Source organism: Vitis riparia, chromosome 18 (genome assembly GCF_004353265.1).
Source record: "Vitis riparia cultivar Riparia Gloire de Montpellier isolate 1030 chromosome 18, EGFV_Vit.rip_1.0, whole genome shotgun sequence".
NCBI classification, from domain to species: Eukaryota; Viridiplantae; Streptophyta; class Magnoliopsida; order Vitales; family Vitaceae; genus Vitis; species Vitis riparia.
Genome location: NC_048448.1, coordinates 10,923,463 through 10,944,716, shown reverse-complemented (window position 1 = coordinate 10,944,716; position 21,254 = coordinate 10,923,463). Strand labels below are relative to the sequence as shown.

General features: G+C 33.3%; 1 protein-coding gene across 1 annotated transcript; it reads left to right on the top strand.

Moving 5' to 3' along the window:
* Positions 1-10,093: 10,093 nt before the first annotated feature.
* Positions 10,094-18,238, top strand: LOC117906593 (probable LRR receptor-like serine/threonine-protein kinase At2g16250). Its single transcript, XM_034819690.1, has 4 exons — positions 10,094-12,819; positions 14,640-14,768; positions 16,790-16,812; positions 17,192-18,238. The coding sequence occupies exons 1-4, from the start codon at positions 10,862-10,864 to the stop codon at positions 17,791-17,793; spliced, it is 2,712 nt and encodes a 903-aa protein (XP_034675581.1). The 5' UTR covers positions 10,094-10,861; the 3' UTR covers positions 17,794-18,238.
* The last annotated feature ends 3,016 nt before the right edge of the window (positions 18,239-21,254 follow it).

Here is a 21,254-nt window from a genome sequence, read left to right as displayed (position 1 = left end):
TGCTACACGATCATATGGTAGTTTATTAAGCTTTAGCTGTTTGGGAATAGTAGAAGGGTTTGCTTGAGAATTACCCTTGTAATGATATTAACTTCATGCAAGAGGTTATCTGTTTGACCATTTGAAAACTACTTGTCCCACTTTGCCAGGAATGTGTACTTAAAAGTGATCCTTTGAGGTACATGACCCAACTGATAACTAGAATCCTTATCATCCTTTGAGGTACATGATCCTGCTGATGTTTAGAATCCTTATCATCCACGCCCATGCCCAGTAAGAATTCTACTTTCTGGATACCTTTCTCGTCTCTCTCATTAGATTTAAGGCCATTTGCCTTTTCTTTGTGGCCCCCAATTGCAAGTTGGAGCCTTGTCGCCTTGTGGCCTCAAGGTAGATGTGCCGGTGTAGATGCTTCAGTGACAAGACTAGATACCGGATGGGAGGTGGGAATCCACGACTTTTTTCTGGGGGAGAAAGCTACCAATCTTGGGCTCCTGCAATACCTTTAACATTTAATTGGAGGGAATCCATGAACAAAGGAAACAATTAGAACAATGCAGAAGTGATTATAAAAAATGCAAAAGAGTTTCTGGTCGATTCATATACAAGCTGAAATAGCGGCAATGATTTTTAGATATTTGTGTGTGATTGGGATGAACAGAAAGGATGTGTACTGCCCATTTTTGGATTGAAAGGAATCAGAGAACTTCAGCCCAAGGAATTGATAAATGTTGGTTGTAATGTGTTTTTTGTCCTGCATCCTACATGTAAAACTTCATCTTGTTCTCTACGGGATTAATATGCAGAATGATCTTCGGATATTCGAGGTGCTTTGACAACTGTGGCCTAGGATGGCTAAGTAAAATATGTTTTGCCCTTGGGAAAAGGTGAACATAAACAAATTTTCATTGACAGGCATATAACTAGCACAAATTAAGAGTTACTTGTGCTGCCAGTTACATCAGGATTCATAATTGTAATTGAGGTTAGAACTTTCAGTTTTTTTCAAAACTAGATTGGATTCATTGGAGGGTTATAACCAAGACTCACATAGATATACAGGGTTTAAACATGGGCTTAGGTTTGAAATTCGGGTCCTTTAGAAGAAGAGATTTGAAAGCTTGCTGAAGTTTGTATAGCTTCAAACTGTTGTTTTCCTTTCATTCCTGTTTTGGTATGGGTCTCTGCTGGGAGAGAAGGTGGGGAAACTTTCAATTGAAAGTCCAAATAATTATTCTTCACTCTGATCTCAATACTGAATTTTCTTCCTTAGCAGTATTCAATATATCCACCACCATATCTTTCCTAGAATAATGGGTATATTATTATTTTTGCTATGCTGTTATTAGTCAAGCTTCATAAGATTCATTACGATAAGAAGGAAGATGTGCCCTTCTTAAACCAGATTGCTGTGTCAATGCCTTGGAATATGATTGTATTTCTAAGTGGACTGGCGGTGATCATTTGTTGAAAATGACTCAAGACTTTTTTAGGTTCTTTTTGTGAAAGGCACTCCATTGAGATAACGATGTTACTGATACTTGAAATCGTTATCGTCATTGTATATTTGGAATGTAAAGCAGTGCTTATGGGTACCTCTCCTTTCTCTTCAAAAGCTTTGGGTACCATTTTGATTCCATCTCTGGTCCTTCCTTACAAGTTGGAGTTCAGCACTAATGGTCCAAGGATGGATATTTCAATGAGATTCTCCAACTAAATTGATTCATCTGGATATTTATATGATACGTGGTTTGCACCAGGAAATCACTAATCCTCAATCCTTTTTTTCACCACAAAACTAGTAACTAAGATCCAACCTATACATTCAGCATTCCAAAAAGTTGCATATGAGGAAAAGGAGGTGTTATGTAACGAATTCTAACTGATTCGTCTATACCCCCCGAAAGGAGGGTGAAGGATCTTCATGCAAAGTTATCTGGGGAATAAGTGGAAAGACATGCACTGTTCCTGTTCTGACCAATGGGAACCATAGAAGTATCCTTGAAATTTGATAGTTTTTGTTTGAGCATGTGTGTCCAGATGTTTATTCTTCATGCAGATCTAAAAGAAAGGAAGGAAAAGTATGGAATCATGAAAGGGATGTTGAGCTAATAGAAAAGTTCAGGCTGATACAAGTTAAATAAGACAAGTCATTACCGAAAGGAGATCGTTGAAGTAACTGTCATAGGCTAGCCATAAGAGTTTTTGACTTCAAGTAGCCATGCACATCTTGCTTTAGTGAGCAATTGAACCTCAGCCATCCAGTAATGAGGATGTCACTTTGGGGCTAGTTTGATTAGAACCCGGCTGTAAGGTAAAAATAATGGAATTTCCAGACTCTGCGGGACAGCTAGAAGCCTACATGCATAAGCAGATAGGCTGGTAATAATTCTTGTTGGAAGATTCAAAGGGGCCTTGTTCATGATATGGTGGGATATGGATTCTTCCATCTTTATGCCATTTTTGTCACGTCATTCTCATTTAGGATTCAGGGCAACCGATATCTTGTACCACCAATCCTCTTGTGTCCATAGCATATAGGCTGTAAAGTATATGAAGAAAGAGGAGATTGTTCTTGATTTGTCGTTTTCCTTTATTTATTGACCCGGTATTGGTACCGTGGCGATCCAAAATTGGAAATACGATGAGAAAATATTGACACAATAAATGATAAAAGCAAAGCACACCACAACTTTTTTTCTAGAACTGGAAGTCTATGCCCATACAGAATCATACAGTACAGGGATTTTTTTGCCTGTGATAACTCTCCTTACTTGTTCCCATTTGGTTTTCCCCTATGAAAACTCCTCGTTCTTGCCTTTTTCCATGTTGCTTTCCCAGATATTGGTACTGGAAGAGTTTGGTTTTAAAATGATTCTGTGTGTTAATAGTGGAGGTGTGCGGAGCAGATGGTGTGCAGATGGTTCCTTCTTTTACATAAACTCCATTGCAGGTGCTTGTATATATTGTCTGTGGTATGTCAGTGGCCATCATGCCAATAATTTGGCATTTGCAATTCAAAAAACTAAGACTCCAATTTGTAATTTGGAAATACAGAAACAGACCAACTACAATAAATAAGACGAAAACACTTGCAACTATTGACTGCCTATAGCCTATTAAACTAAAATTGATGACTCTGACTCTTGCACAAGTAATATGATACCATAATAGTTGTATTTTATGGACAAACCAAGCAGAACAAATGGTATGCTTGGTTTTGGCCTACAGCTGATGGTAGAACCGTAGAAATGCCTGTTGTCAGTCTTCTGAATTTCTGTATCTTCTGTTGAATTGCTGATAGGGAAGGCATGGCCTTAAAAGAGCTGCAGTTAAACCTGTGGAATAAGGAGCATCAAAATGAATATTTTAGAGACCAATTCTCATGGGTTTTGCACCCAATCAACCCGAACCCGGCCCGAGATACTACTGGAATTGATTAATATTGGAGAAATCAAGTCTCCTTCATAGGTGGAGCGTGAGCTTTTGAGATGATTCAGGGTGCGTTTGAGAGTGATTTTAGAAAATGTTTCTAGCATTCGTAACACTCAAATGACAAAAAATTTCAAGTGTTAGAAAGATTAAAAATATTTCCTAAAATCACTATCAAACGGGTTCTTAGAATACGTTTGACAATGTGTTGTATGTGTTTTTAGTAAAGTGATTTCTCTATGAATGTTTTTGAGGGAGAATAATCGATCAAGTGTTTTTTTATAAAGCACATTGATGGATCAAGTATTTTCTAATTGTCAACTTAGTGGGCTGGGTTTGAACCACCTAGCATTCATAGTATGGGCTAAGCTTAGGGAAGAGGTTACAAAAGCATCGTTGGGTCCATACAGGCTCCCAAGTTTGGTTTAAGTCTTAAGATTGCCCAGCTCCAGTCTTCAACTTCACCCGTTTACCATGGGTCAACCCAACTTCAACAACATTGAGTCGACCCCTGAATTCCCCTTCTACTCCAAACATATGGCCACGTTTTTATTATGACTTTATGTTTAAAAACTGTTCCTGAAAACAGTTTTTTTCTAAGTTTTGAGAGAAAAAAGTTTTTGGAAAACAAGTTGTTTTTAGAACGAATTTGAAATGTTTTAATTACTTTCCGTAAAATGTTGTGTAATGATTAAAATTATGGAGAATATTTTCAAAATTTTTACATTTTGCATAAATATATAAATATTCTTTGATAAAATTATTTTTCATATTTGAGCTTTCAAATAGAATTTTGTTTGTATTCTCCAATAATATTATAAATATATAATTTATATATTATTAAAATTTAAAAGAATTATAAGAGATTAAAATTATACATAAATGATTAAAAAATTAAGTGTTTCATCCTTTTGTTTTTAATATTACTATATCAAATCATGATACAAAAGAAAAAGTAAATTTGTTAATTTGTTTTTTTATTACATTATAAAATCATAATGTCTAATTGTTAAGAATATACACAATATATTAATATGTTTTTTTTAGGGTTTGGGTTTAATATAATTGAGTTTGTTTAAAGTTCGTGTCAATGTGCATAAAAAGTTTAATAAATAGGTAATTTTTTAATTAATCTACATAATACAAATTTGACATGTTTAAATAAACAAGTGAATTAAGTCATAAACATATTGAGCTGAAATATTAATAATTAGATGACATTTTAGTTTATTTTTTAATTTTATTATTATTTGTATCGGTTACTTGTTTAATAATTAGGTGGTATTTGACTTTATATTTCTAACCTGATTATTATTTCTATCGGGTTTGGGTTGATCTATGTAATAAAATGTTTAACCTCTAACATTGCACAAACATAACCCATTGTTATCCTGCTATCTACAATTCAACTAATTAATTAAATAATATATAATATTTATTTATGTTAATTTTTTTTTTACATATTCGGAATAAAGAGAAAAACAATTTCTATTTATAAAACAAGTGATTGAATTAGGATGGACACCGAGCAAAAAGGAGTAAAATCGTACAAAATTGAGAAAATCATCTAATAGCATTTTCAGATTACAAAAAGAGTCCTTCCCTTTACAAAAAATCTCTCTCTCTCTCTATATCCAATAAATGGATGAATAAAATTTCAGTTATTCATGAAGACTTATCTTCAAACACCGATTAATTTATTTTGATTCATAACCAAGTCATAAACTAAAGGGAGAATTATGTTTTAGGGGTAGATGGGCTCCCAAATTAACAAAAGGTCCGTGTAATTCTTCAAATTGAGCTCAAGACTCAATGAAAGTATGAAAATTGAGTTGAAGGATATTATCCTTTAGTATTTCCAAAAATGTCATTTGTTGATTTTGAGAAAAAAATTAATATTTTTATTTAATTTAATATTTTTTAAAAATACTTTTATGTAATTTAATATTTTTAAAAATAATTTTATTTTATTTAATATTTTTTAAAAATATTTTTGATTTAATTTAATATTTTTTAAAAATACTTTTATGTAATTTAATATTTTTTAAAAATAATTTTATTTAATTTAATATTTTAAAAAATATTTAATTTAATTTTTTTTAAATAGTTTTATTTAATTTAATATTTTTGAAAAAAAATATTTAATTTAATATTTTTGAAAATCACTTTTATTTAATTTAGTATTTTTGAAAAAAAATTATTGAAAAAAAATTATTTAACTTAATTTTATAAAATATTTTATATGTGTTCTTAAAGGGTATATTTGTCCGTTACTATTTCATATTCTTCAACTCAATTTGAAAAATTATATGGACCTTTTGTTAATTTTTGGACCAAGCTGAGTCCAAAACACAATTCTCCCTAAACTAAACAAGTCGGTAGGCTTTATTTAAATTAATACCAATTTGAAATGCGTTAGTTATTGAATGATGTGATTGTTCATTTTGTTTGGGCCAAAATTATTCTCATGCATTTTTAAAAGAAATTATGACAAAAAAAAATGATAAATTGTTTTCACACTACATACAAAACAAAAATAACTCGAGTTAAGCTCATCAAAATAATTTATTCAAACTTCAAACAGTTAATTTTAAATTTTAGTTAAGTTATGTTTTGTTTGAGAAAAATTTTGAAAAAATATGCAATAAAAAGAAAATACAAAAAAAAACAAAAAGTAATAAATTGTTTTTATCTATTACTTTAAACTTAATTTACTTATTTTAATTCATTAATATAAAATTTAAATAATTTTAAAATATATAAAATTTTAATTAATTTTAATTCTATTTTATTTTCTTTTATATTTTTTATAAGACATCCAAATAGAAAATAAAAAAAAAAATTCTTTCCATTTTTCAATAACCAAACACACCCTTAAATTTAACTAATAAATTTTGAGATATTGGAAAAAGCTAGCTGAAATTGATTGGGTGTGGTCGGCTTTACTTTGAATGATGTGATATAGTCGAAATGTGAATATCAACCACGCAATTGGAACCCTTAGTTGCACACTTGCACCCATCACGATTCACGTCTCAATCCACACCAGATGTTACTGTTTTCCCATTTGCCTTTGAAAATTGGAGTGACGGGAAAAGAAAAAAAACCAGTGCAAGTGGAGAAAAAAAAGGATCATCGTTAGACCAGGTCCAAATGGTTAGGGCAATGATGAAGCAGACATTGCACCCCATCTTCCAAAGTGACGATCGACAATGACATGCATCAAGACCCTTGACTATACTCTTTTTTTTCTTTAGTCTTTGGCAGTTTCCTCTTTTTCCCTTCACCATGTTCCCACCCCCTTTTTTTTTTTTGAATGTTTTGAAATAAGAAACTGCTATGTTTATATGAGAGAATTATTAATGAAAATAACGCTTTTGTTGATTGGAGTTTACTTTGAAAAATGTAGCATGACTAGCTGTAGCCTGTCTCGTTATTGTTTTTTCAATTAACAAAAAAATACAAATTGCACCCCGTTTGGATCATTTGATTTCGACATTAGACACCGATGCATAAGAGACCAGCTGACACGGATTTGATTTTTCAACACAAGCGGCTAAGGTCCTTTTCCTAACACACACATACATACCAAAAAGAAAAGTTCGGTCACAATTTGATTCTAATAAAGATTAATAATCCATTATGAGTGCCTTCCTTGATATTTTTGATATTTTTACTTCTAGTAGTGTCTTGACTGTTTTTAGAAGAATTCAATATAAATTATTTTTCCAAATATCATTATAAGAGTTTATTTGATAGTAATTTTAGAAATTAATTCAATTTTTGTAATATTTAAAAATTTATATCTTTCAAATATTAGAAAGACTAAAAAACTTCTTAAAATTACTCTTAAATGAATACCGTTGACAATAATTTTAGGAAGTATTTCTAACTTTTCTAATATTTTAAAATTTTGTATTTTTCTAGTATTAAAAAAACAAAAAACACTTCTTAGAACTACTCTCATAGCTCATTTAGAAGTGATTCTAAAAAGTATTTTAAACATTTTTAGAACTTGAATTATAAAAATTATCAAGTATTATAAATATTAAAAGCATTTCGTATAATAATTGTCAAACGAGTTCTTAAATGCACTATATAAGTTATTTTCTTATAATAAAGTGACTTTTTAGATTTTTAAAAGTGTTTTATAGATTTTGTTAAACGCTTAATAGTATATTTGATAGTGTTTTTATTCAAAATGTTTTCAATGAAAATGTGTTTAATGAAATCATTTTTTCACATATTTTTTTTAACATTATAAATGATTATTTTATAGTGTTTTATAAATTTTGTTAGATATATATGTTTTTTTTTTTTAAAACAACGTTTTTTAGGTTAAAAGTGTTTTATGATAAAATAAACTTTTAAGTTTATTTTTCAGTGATTTAAGAAATGGTTTTAATCAATAAAGTTTTTTTTTTTAAAAAAAAAAAGTGTTTGGGAAACATTTTAAAAAATATAAAAAATTATTTATAATATTAAAAAATTACTTGTATTGTTTTATAGAGATATACTTGACAATTGATTATCTTTAAAAAAAAAAAAAAAAACGTTTTTACTAAAAATACTTCTAGTAAAAATATTATCATGGTATTAATTAAAAAAAACACTTTTTAAGTTCAAAACAATTTTTTAAATTTATTATAAAAAAGAGTTAAATGATATTTTTTTAATTTCGTGGTGGCTATAAAAAAAAACAAATAGATTTTTCCCAAAAATAATAAAACAAATAAAACTCAATCCTAGCTTTATTATTATTATTTTTATTTTCTATAATCCATAAAAATTTCAGAGTCAAAAGTGGGTCGATAACAGAGAATGTTATCCATTTGTATTTATTAATGTTGGAAAGCATTCGGCTTCACCGTATCCTGCGGATCACTCAACTGAGGACAGGCTGTGGATCAAATGATGAAAGCTCTGTGAGTTGTTATGCAACTTCTCCGAATCTTCAAATCCAATAAACTAACTGAAAAATAAAATAAAATAAAATTACAAAATATTATGTTCAAAAAATCATACCAACAGGGGATTTGCACATAATCATGAAGAAGAAGACTCTAGAAAATTGTCTACCACTGAAGTTGCTACCTTAATTAGGGAAATTGTGCTCTTAAAGTAGCAACTTTAAGAGGCCCAAACCAAATTGGCCTGTCCCCCAAAACTTAAATCATTATTGTGATATGATATTTCTTGCAATCAATTCATATTATCCCTTGGTTTTTTGGTGCTGCTTTTAAAACCTCCCAAGTCGTCTATCGTCAATGACCTTGACTGATATGACACGTCACCTTTTTTTTTTTTTTTTAAGCAGATTACCGATGAAAAAAAGGAAAAAGGCATAAAAGTGAGAAGCACGTGCGAACCTTCTTGTGTAAAAGTTGAGAAGCACGTGATCCCAGTGGCATGCATTACATAAAGTTAAAGGTCGTTCGGACTTTGGAGTATTATAACTCAATCATGATAAATGCAACGCATTTCAGACCGAACATCCAAACGCATCGTATGAGTCCGTATGACCAAGTCAAGTTTCGACAAGCCCCTGCCACGTAATAACCTCCTCTTTGGAAGATGTGCTAGGCTGCTAGCCGACTTGTTAAGACCAAATTTGACACGTAATCTTTTCTTTTGGAAGACTCGCAAGCCTCTGAATACTTCTTTAGTAGTCATGTTTTAAGTTATTTTCATTTTTTTCAAATAAAAACTCTTTTAATAATAAGATAAAAAAATAAAAATTGTCTACACGTCACATATCACATATGTAATGACAGATATACAGTGGGAGGATAGCATTTTATCATAATTAATTTAAAAATAAAAAATAAATAAATTTTTTAAGAGGCAATGATAAGTTAAAAAGAACGGAAAGGAGCGTATGACCCACACGGAGGGTGTCGGCACACGTCGGATTGCGCGTTACGGAATTTGCCACATCAGTCCTACTTCTTTCATTTTCAGTCACCCTTGTCGCTATTAACAGTTCCCCTAAAGCATTTGACCGTTTCCATGCCCGCCGCTCATCTTCGTTTTTCAATTAATTAAAATGCCGAATACATTCTAAAATAGCCTGCTGATTACCGAAATAACCCAACATTGTTTTTTAAGCCCCTTCCCGAACATACTTTGCATTTAAAATCGGATATGACTAATTATCTCTTCAGCTGGGGATTTTAGTATTTAAGTGCTAAATTAGACTCTTTAATTCTTTTAATAACGGTTATTTAATTTCACTCAGACCTTATAACGGAATTTAATGATATAAAGTCTTCAATTTAGAGGGTCAAAAATGTTTTTTTTTTTTAATCATGAAAGCGTTGAATTAATTGGATGTATTAAAGTACAATTATTTAAATTATTTCTTAAGGAGAAGTTAGCAACCATGTACAATCATGGATGTTTGATTCTAAGTGGCTGCCCCCTGGGATTATTTTAGGATGATATCTTACGTATTCTACGTTTTGAAAAACAGGCATTTTTGTTTTTGTATTAAGTTTTAGAACTTAGGTTTGATAACAATAATAAGGCGGATATGATGAAAAAGGCATGAAATTACAGAATTGAAAAAGACGTTAACTTTATTGGAAAAGTAAGAGGTTGAATAGTACACACAATCTGCCTGTAAGCAAGCGGGTGTGGCGTTTATAATGTTTGCCCAGGGAGGAACAATCAAAAATCAGAACCACGCAACCGAAACGCATCATTTCGGTAAGCATCTCCGGCGGGGGGCAGGGAGAAAGAGAGAGAGAGGAGTGCGGTGGTGGCGAACTTTAAATTTGCTATTGTTAATTATAGTAGCAATAACTGCGAGTAGCTACCATAGGTGGCAATAGTACCGTCACCAGAGTATCATAAGTGGAGGTCTTGGCCCTTGCCTCGGAGTGCGTCTCAGCCGGAACGACCGAAGGTTGAGTTTGACGGACCAGGGGATCGGCCTGGGCTCAGCCCATAGCAACCACGACCAGTGCCACCAGCTGACCCAAGTCGGGGCGTCCCAGGCTCATTTATTTGGAGAAAGCGACAGTTTTGCAGAGTCTTGGCGGTTGGGGATAGGCTTTTGTAATCAATGCCTGCCTCTGCTGGAGTGAAATCAGCGTAATTCGTACATCAAGTGAAATTTTCAAGTATTGCGTATGTTATAGTTTTGTTGGGTATTGGGACGGTGATTAAAGAAGAGCATCTGCGAATGCAGAATTGGAGCTCGTGACTGGAGGTGATAGTTTGGAGAATACCCGGGAAAAAGAAAAGGGGAAAAAAAACGCAGCGATTTTTTGAATTTCCAAATCCCCAAATCGATTCCTCGTGGTCAAAAACTGGGACATACATAAAAGCAGAGTGCAGAAGATGGTCAGTGGCAGCAAACCAAGATGAAGAAGAAGAGGGCGTATTGATAGTCATCAGCTTCAACTCCGCATTATTACCGAGGGTCATGGAAGCTCACAGAAGTCCACCGGAGGTAGTATTGACACTACTAGTCTTGTTGGTCTTTGTTTCTTGCTTTGCACGTGCCCAGAACAATCCCCTCCGCAACGACACCGAACGGTCAGCGTTGTTCGACCTCCGGTCGTCGTTGGGGCTCAGGGCCAAGGACTGGCCCAGGAGGAGTGAGCCATGCTGGAACTGGACCGGCGTGGCGTGCCAGAACGGTCGAGTCGTTGGAATTAGCGTTTCCGGTTTGCAGCGAACCCGTTCCGGGCGTGTCAATCCTCAGTTCGCCGTGGATTCTCTGGCCAATTTGTCCCTCTTAGCTACATTTAACTCATCAGGTTTTGAGCTTCCCGGCTCCATTCCGGACTGGTTGGGGCAAAGCCTGAGCGCACTCCAAGTGCTCGATCTTCGGTCTGCCTCAGTGAAAGGTCCGATTCCTCAGTCACTAGGAAGCTTGGGCAATCTCCATTCCCTATATCTATCTGGGAATTCTCTCACTGGTGCAATTCCTTCTCAATTGGGGCAGTTATCAGCGCTGTCCGTTCTTAATCTTTCTGAAAATTCCCTTACTGGGTCTATTCCCCAGACTTTCTCCACTCTTAGCAATCTCACCTCTCTTGACCTCTCTTCCAATTATCTTTCTGGGCCAGTTCCGTCTGGATTGGCCAACCTTACTAAGCTTCAGTTCTTGAATCTCTCCAGCAATATCTTGACTGCTTCTATTCCCAACCAGCTTGGCCAGCTTTTTCAATTGGTTGAGCTTGATTTAAGTTTGAACAATTTGATGGGAACGGTGCCTGTCGATCTTGGGGGGCTGAGAAGTTTGCAGAAAATGTTACTTGGGAATAATGGTCTACAGGGTTCATTGTCGGATAAGTTGTTTTCGAACCTCACTCGATTGCAGTTCTTGGTTCTGAGTGATAATAAAATTGAGGGGGATATTCCTGGTGTACTGTGGTCAATGCATGAGTTGCGCTTTCTTGATGTGTCTGGTAATAATTTCACGGGTGTTCTTGCAAATCTCAGCTGGAATGTTAATTCCACTAACACTATGTTCAACCTCTCGAACAATCTATTTTATGGAGCCCTGCCTACTTCACTCGGAAAATTCAGCTTAATTGATCTATCTGGTAATTATTTCCAAGGTAAGGTTCCCAATGACATTGAAACCAACACTAGTCTTAACAGAAATTGCCTTCAGTCTGTGCTGGATCAGAGGAGTTTAGAAGATTGTAGACTGTTTTATGCTGAGAGAAACCTAAGTTTTGACAATTTTGGAGCACCTAGTCCGGCTCAGCCGCCACAGCCTGAATCTTCCACAAACAGCAGCAAAAGATGGATATTTATATTGGTGGGTCTATTTGGTGGACTTGGTTTCATTGTGCTTTTGGTATTGGTGCTGGTACTGCTCATAAGAAGATGTGACAAGCGTATTGCGAGTCAAAGAGGAAATGCAAATGTGGGGCCTGCTCCAGAAGGCCGTAGCCCACTACCTGCTAAGGTTTCTATTAACTTTTCGGGTGTGGGAGACTTGTTTACATATGAGCAGATTCTCCGTTACACAGATGGTTTTAGTGAAATAAACCTGATCAAACATGGCCACTCCGGAGATCTCTTCCGTGGCATCTTGGAAAGTGGGGCCCCTGTAGTTGTCAAAAGGGTTGATTTGCGGGCCTTGAAGAAAGAATCATACATGATGGAATTGGATGTGTTGAACAAGGTCTCACATATGAGATTGGTCCCACTCTTGGGGCACTGCTTGGAGCATGATAGCGAGAAGTTACTGGTATATAAATACATGCCAAATGGAGACTTGTCTAATTCCTTATACAGGGTTATGAATTTGGAAGACGACAATCTACAGTCTCTTGATTGGATTACCAGATTGAAAATTGCAATAGGAGCTGCAGAAGGTCTATCTTATCTCCATCATGAGTGTTCCCCACCCCTTGTCCACAGGTATTGCAAAGCTTTCTTTCAACTATTTTTCTTCTGCCTGCTTTCTTATAGGTGGCATTTTGTTAATACCCATTATTTATGGTTAGCTAAAGTTGTTATGTTATGCTTTCAGCTGTTTGTTTTTCAGAATGCATATCCTTGTGTACAACAAGGCTGTGTTACATTATGCTCTTTCTTTTTTCTTTTTTTTAAAAGGATTGCATTTCCTTGTGTTGAACAAGAACTTTTTGGCTCATTAAGTATGTATGATCTGAGATGCTACCACTACAAACCTTTTATATTTTCCAATCAAATAGAAGCTTCTTGCTGTTTTGAATTTCATGTGAGAATCCATAGAACCTTTCGGTGGTTGTAGAGAGTTGAACTTAATACTGCATTGCCCTGCAGTGCTGAAATTGGGGGGTAAAGGATCCTTTATGGACAGTGGCCCCGATTTTTGTCCCACTGTTCTCAGTATTAAGTGACATGAAGATCCTATAAACTGGTAGCTAAGACAAAGTGATAAGTAGTCTTAGTGTGGGAAGTGTGTACTTGGAACATTTGATTTTAGGTTCTTTTTCCCTATATAATTAGCACCTATACCTACTATGCACATGCATTGTATAATTATCAAAAATTTGGAAAGATCAGGAAATAAATGTGAGAACACTCTAGTTATTAGTACTCCATAGATTCGAAATAAATGTTTTCACAAGATGACATAGTTCTCTTAATATTGTGGGTTAGTTATGCTACTACTACTAGGACCTGAACTAAGGGCCACTTGGAAGATGGATATTATATTAATAATTGATCTGTAAAAAGCCACTTGAGGATTTTGTAGGAGACTAGGAGAAGTGAATTGAGCCCTTAAGAAATTAGGCCCATTTTTCTGCTTGTTTTGTGGGACATATTTTATGGTGAGCTAGATTGAACTGTCCACTAATTTTGAATTAGACTGACAATTAATGAAGCAGTAAAAGACCTATATTAATATGAAGAATATATTGTGCTGCTAAAAGGCATCTTGGACTCAAAACCTGAAGGATTTATTGTATTGTTCTTTATATTATATTAATTTTTAAACTTTATGCCCACAAAAATAAAGTTACACTGATTTTATGATTTGTGGTCCCAAGCATTCTGAAGCTTTCTCTATTGAGATATCTAATGTGGTTTTCTTGATCTTTCTAGGTTGCTAATATGTGCTATTTTCACCCTAAGCATCTTAGTCTGTGCTTACTGTTATGAAGCATGAATTTCATTTTGCATTTATATGGGTGTTGGTGAGTACTCAAGCTGGAATTTTTGTCCCTCCAAACCCTCAAAATTTTAAAATAGAAATGAGGGCCTGGTGTTCAACACACCTTGCATGAGCGATTTTCTACCCAGGAATCATATCAATCATGAAGCTTGGGTTCTCTAGTCCATATCTAAAGACTTCAAATGTTTTCAATAGGGTCATTCATCATCCTTGGGAAAAGGAAATGTAAATCATTGATTTTTGTTTCGTGCATCTTTAGAAGATGGTCACTTTCGCACTAGTAAATCATAGAAGGATTTAAAAGTGGATGTTTGAATACCCAAAATTTAATTAGAACTGATGAGAAAGGGGTGATAGTGAAGATAAATTTCTCAATTTTGGAGATATCGGACAATGTTCATGTTGTAATGGTTTTCATTTGCTTAAACATTTTTACCAACTAGATTTTATCTCTTTGTTCTTTTCCTCATTGCTTCTCATCAATAATGCACAAAATTCTGTCCTAATTTATTCTATTAAGAGAAGTTATGCCCAGTGGTGTGAATATTGAAAGCATTTTAATTTTTGGTGGTTGCAGAGATGTTCAAGCAAGTAGTATCCTGCTTGATGATAAATTTGAAGTGCGACTTGGAAGCTTAAGTGAGGTTTGTGCTCAAGAAGGGGACTCTCACCAAAATGTAATCACAAAGTTGTTAAGGAAGCCACAGTAAGTATTATCTATTTTTAATTGATCAAACATTTCCAAGTAGGCATTCGCTAGGAACCACCAGTGTTTTTTTTAGGTTTTCATGTCTTTGGTTAAAAGGATTCTTTGATCTGTCATTTGTTTTTTGTTACTTTTATTCATTTATTTAACATCAGGCATGCTTCTAAGTTTTTAGAGTCAAGATTGCTCATAGAGTTATATTTCTAATTCCTTTTATGATGTCATTGACAATATGCTTTTCTAATTTTCAACCTGGAATCCTGGCAATTAGGCTGCATTAAATTCAGTAATTACACCTCAATATGCTTTTCTTATTTTCAACCTGGAATCCTGGCAATTAGGCTGCATTAAATTCGGTAATTACACCTCAGCATTCTTTTCACATATCCATTATATCCCACATCCTTTTTGTTGGATAAGGTCCAAGCTAATTTTAGAATTTGGATACAAGTTTAACATTTAGATTTTCATCGATCCAAACTATGGGAGGAATTTTGTTATTGTTTCAAATTTCATTTATTCGTTCACTCAGGAAAATAACCTTGTTGGATCCATGGATTTAACTTTTGCTCTTGGTCATCGTATTGATGAACTATGGGCATAGGGTTCTTTGTGAGATGAGTTCTTACTAGCTGATACATTGTGCAATACAAACCTTAGTTCTAAAAGTTAGAATATACCATGAAAAGTAAGAAATACTTACGCATTTGAGGAATGAAAGGGGTTGAATGTACTCCTTACAACATGTGATAGGATAGAAAAGTTCACATGTTACCATGTCGATAATAATATACTGCACCTGCACATAAGGACACAGCTTGCTCTCTCTTGCTCTCAGCTTCTGTCCATGGTCAAGTTTGAGATGAAGCTGTTCTGACTTATGTATATATTTTTTTATCAAAGACCTTGCTTTGTCATCTCTGGTTTCTGTCTTGGGAGAAAGGATCTTAAATTTATGATACTTGTCTCTTAGAATCAACAATACTATAAAAGTTAAAAGAAAAACCATCTATATGCTCCTGAAAAATGCAAGCTCACATTATCAGGCCATGACATGATAAATAATTTTTTTTTTCAAAATTTATTGATTGTAATATTAAAAATATGCCAAAATACCGGGATAAACTAATAGACAGTTCTCAGGGAAAGAATCATGAGTCCATGTTTTTCCTTGATCCTGCGAAGTGGGCTATTGGGTTTCTGTGTTAGAGACAAAATGCTAAAATCTTACTGAAGATCTGTGTGTGTGTAAATATGTATATTAGTGATATATAAACACACACGAACTGGCTCATTTTTTTGAGTTTATCCGGCTATTCATTTTCTCAAAACCAAAAAATAAATTATCTGAGTAATAATCCTATAACCTGCTTGAACTGGTGAAATGTCTAGGTCACCAGTTACTTCTCCTGTCACTCTTTTCATCATGATTATTAAGACCAAAAAGTATATTGAATCCCTTTTTGTTTGAATAGAATGTTGTCTTTTGCATCACACCTTCAATTTATCCCATGTAGCCCTTTATGTCAGTCAAGAATTTCAGCAAATAGCCCCACTGTTTATGGATAAAAAGGATTGCATGTTTCTTGTGTATCTTGTTGGGTTATAGAATTTGTTGCGCTGAGATTGCTTTTTTACTTGATTGGTTCATCAAACTAAAAACCTGGATAGAACCTTCTCAATATGCTATATAAATTAAGCCTACTTTTCAGTGTTGGCTTGTATTTTTATCCTCAGTTGGATCTACCTATCTGCCTGATTACCACCCTATTACAAGTAACTTCACTTAGATTGCAGTCTTAGAGACTATAAAGAATTCTGTGTAGATGTGTGCCAACTACTGTTCTTCTGAACTGGGGAATTTGTAATCCTACCATAGGCTGTAAGTTTTGGGTCTATAAAACTGATTAGTTTATTACCAAATTATCTATGCATTTTGCTGATGTAAGTCTACTGTTTCTCTTCATGTTTATTATGATTGTTCAAGGTTGTAACAATGAATTCCTCTTGTTTATATGCAGGACCTCTGAACAAGGCTCTTCTGGTACGTATAACTTGCATTGAAAGCTCTCTTAGATATTCATAGTTTTTCATCCACCTATTTCTCACATACTAAAGTAGAGATACTTCATATTGTTCTTCTGAGGTCAATCATTGTTGGGCCTACCTTTTCATTTGTACATGGGGGACCACAAACCTGCATTGTTCATTCATTGGTGAGAATACTTGCAGGAGACTAAGTGAATCTTCTGATCTTTAAGTTGTGATGGTAGTGTTTGAAAATAAGCATTAGTTGTCCAATGACAATTTTTTATCGGTTCATATACCTTTTGTAGGAGTTTGAAGTGTCTTTATTTCACTGGGTCTTCATTAATCTCCAACTGCATGAAGTTTGAAAAATTCATTTATTTGGAAATTGACAGGCTCATTGTCGGCAACCTGCGCTTATGATGTGTACTGTTTCGGGAAGGTCTTGCTTGAGCTTGTGACAGGTAAGCTTGGCATCAGCAAGTCCGATGATGCCACGACAAGGGAGTGGTTGGAGCACACACTGCCATGCATCAGTATATACGATAAGGAACTGGTGACCAAGATTGTTGACCCTTCCCTGATCGTGGATGAGGATCTATTGGAAGAAGTATGGGCCATGGCAATTGTGGCCAGGTCATGCCTTAACCCCAAGCCTTCAAGACGTCCCCTAATGAGAAACATCCTCAAAGCACTGGAGAACCCTTTAAAAGTGGTCAGGGAAGAGAGCAGCAGTTCAGCAAGGCTGAGAACAACTTCATCAAGGAGGTCTTGGAGTACTGCTTTCTTTGGGAGTTGGCGTCACAGCTCATCCGAGGGTGCTATTGTTCCAGGGCAAATAAACAGAGAGGGGATAAGTGGCTCAAAACAGTCAGGTAGAGTAGGGTCTCAGGGAAGTGGTGGAAACGATCTGTCCTCTTCGCATAAAAGATTGTCGAATGAGATTTTTCCTGAACCAGTTGATATGCAAGATATAGAGAGGCAAGACCAACACTAGCCGAAGGGTGTTTGTGTTCCTTGTTAATGATAAGTGATAACTGCAGGCTCCCATTTAAGTACCTGCTCAACACCATTTCCACGCCCCATGCCCCCTGTCACCGTCTGAACCCATTCTTTTTCTTTTCCTTTCTCATTTCATATTGAGTGGTTCATAGGTTGCAAGCGAGGCGTTCTTGGGGCCGATGTAGTCTAGGCCTGATGCAAAAAAGGGGTCCTGAGAGACGGAGCAGCAGTTTTTGGGCTAGATTTGTATTAGTTTTTGAGAGCTTGTTTATTGTCACAGAAACAAGCTGCGATTTTTATCTGTAATTTACACCTTCTCACAGATTGCTGCTTGTGGGAACGTGGAGTGTACATTGTAAAAAGTTTCAGCTTCTTCTTGTGCCATTCAAGGAATTTGTTCCCACTTCAATTTAGTTGGGGAATGATGGTAATGTTTCCAATCAAGCTGTTGAGGAAAAAAAAAAAAAAAAACAAACAAATAAACGAGAAGATATGCTTGCTGAAGATGATCAAAATGCGAGCTCCAAGGGGAACAGAGTGGCAACCAGAATCATATGACTTGATATCAGCTAAATGACATAAATTATTAAACCATCCTCAGTTTAAGCTAGTTTTGCTGAATAAAACAACTATCAAACCTAGATAATATCTCCTTCTAAGGGAAAAATAATTGAAAACATTTTAATCTTTTTTTGAAAAAAATAAATAAAAAAACTTATTTTCAAAATGGATTTTATAAAAATTAATAAAAAAATTTAGTATTTTTTGAAAATTAGTTTTGATGTTTTATATAATAAAATTTGTTTGAAAATTTAAAATGTTTTTAGTTTATTTTTTTATTTTAAAAATAAATTTTATATGTAATGATTTATTTTTTATCATTCTCCATATTTTATATAATTATTTTTAAAGTGGTTATTAGAAAATAAATGAAAACAATTGAAAATTGTTGAAAACAATAAAAAGATATTATTTAAAATGACCATATTTTTTGTTTTTTAAAATGAAAAACTAGGTTATGTTTGGTAACTATTTTTGAAAACAGTTCTTAGTTTTTAAGAATAGTTTTTCTTTTTTTTAATATATTTTGTAAAACAAAAGTTTGTTTGGGAACTTGAAATATTTTTAACCTATTTTTAATATTTTTAAATATGTTTTAAAAACAATTTTTATATCCAATACTTTATTTTTAATCATTCTACATGTTTTTATAATTATTTTTTAAAACAATCCTAAAAAAATAAGTAAAAATAATATAAAACAGTTAAAAGATGTTTTATGAAAATATCTTATTTTCTATTTTTAATAATATAAAATAAAAAATAGTTTTTGATTATCAAATGTATTTTTTTTCTTCTAAAAGACATAAAACTGTTCTTGAAAACAATTGCTAAACATATCTTCTTTATATATTAAAAAATTGTTTTAAAACTTCAAATTTTTTTAACTTATTTTTTATATTTTAAAAGCAATTTTTATATGTAATGATTTATTTTTAATCATTTTCTATATTTCATATAATTATTTTTTAAAATAATTATTAGAAAACAATTGAAAATAGTCAAAAGATATTCTTTAAAACGACCATATTTTTGTTTTTTTTTTTTCTAAATCAAAAGGCAATTTTTCTGTTTTAAAAAATAAAATAAAAAATATTTTCAATAACAATTTCTAAAATTTTATTTTTGTAAATGAACCATATCACTTATACATATACATATACATATTGATACGCCATGAAAAGCAAAATAAGAGTTCCTTTAGGACTAATTTTGGTCATAATCCTTTGTAACAATAAATATGAAAAAATAATTATATTCAATCTATTAATTATTATGCTCACTGAGTTCCTATATATATATATATATATATATATATATATATATATATATATATATATATATATATATATATTTTATAATCTTATAAAAATATAACTTTATAGTGTATTAATAATATTATGAAAAAGTTAATTTAAATTTTTAGTTAAATTTAGTGATTTTTGTATTATTTATTTATTTTTAAATAATATTACAAAAATAACATTTTTATTTAAATTTTATTTAAAAAATATAGAAATCGACAAAAACATAATCTGCCTCATATTTAGTTTTTTTAACAAGAATTCACCCTAAATCCTAAATCTCAAATCCTAAAACCTAAACCCTAAATCTCAAATCTTAAACTCCAAACCTCAAACCTAAACCCTAAATCCTAAATCTTAAACTCTAGACCTCAAACCCTGAAATCCTAAACCTAAACCTTAACTCTAAACCTGAAACCTGAAACTCAAACAACCTCAACCCCTCATTCCTTAGCCCTCAACCCTAAGTCCCAAATCCCAAACCCTAAACCCTAAATCTTAAAAATCCTCACTAGATATTTAGTTAAACACTATATCAAGTGGAAGAGAGTTTATCTCCATAAATTTTGGTGAGGATACTTTGGTAGATTAATGGATGATACTAAAGATTTGGAGTAACAATAGAGCAGACAGTATAAATAAGAGATACAAAGAATTGAGGTACACTTAGGTAACCATTGAATAGTAAACTGGCGGATGAATCGTGAATATTAGTCCTCCAAAGCTGAACCAGTAGCGAACAATAAGGTTAGACACAATTAACAAAAATGATAAGATAAAATAATGTCTTAAAACTATCTCACTTTCAATGGAAACAAAACAAAAGTAATATCCCAAATCTGGCAGGAGGATATTAAGATGGAGAAAACAGCAAAGAATTCAGATACTATAAATAACATGATTGCTGTTATTTATTGAAAAGATTTGCTCCCAAGTTCGTCAAAGGATTCAGAATTCGCAAATCAGTCATGAATTCATATACTTTTGAAATGCAGACTTAAAACAGAACCAGGAGAAACAGCAAAAAAAATAAATACTAACACCACCCCAAGATTTAGGCACATACACTTTCTACAAGCTCCAGTGCTAGGTCCTTTGCTGATCAACCATGGGGATAATATTCTGAACCGATCAAATTACCAAATTTGTCAACACCTTCTAGCATGATACTGACCTGTAAATTCCACCATTAATCGAAACCATCTAAAGACAATCAAATGCAAAAATGATCTGAAAGTGCAAGACAAAGAAGGATTGAAAAATACAATCTGGAATAGAACAACTTCTTTATCGGCAAAGACTAAACAATAAACAATACGAGTGAATTATTAAGAGTTTACAAACAATCTACAAGAGACTCAAGTCCAGGCCCAGTTGACTTCAATTGGTTGCAAGTTGCTAACCCGTAAATATTAGCCAAACCCCTAGAAGGACTGGTTCCTAGCAAAATTTCCTGCAAAAGAAATCAAGCAGACCTTACCTCAAGTTCCAAGGTCTAAGTTAACAAGAAAATTAGATTTATTTCCCAAACAACATTTTCAATTTTAAAACATACTTTGTAATCATATTTTGCCATCGTAAAATCATGAACA

Excerpts from the sequence above, each read along its gene's own strand:
- LOC117906593 (XM_034819690.1), top strand. The coding sequence starts at position 10,862 with ATGGAAGCTCACAGAAGTCCACCGGAGGTAGTATTGACACTACTAGTC. Across the intron at positions 12,820-14,639 it reads TCCCCACCCCTTGTCCACAG|AGATGTTCAAGCAAGTAGTA; the intron begins GTATTGCAAAGC and ends TGGTGGTTGCAG. Across the intron at positions 16,813-17,191 it reads CTCTGAACAAGGCTCTTCTG|GCTCATTGTCGGCAACCTGC; the intron begins GTACGTATAACT and ends GGAAATTGACAG.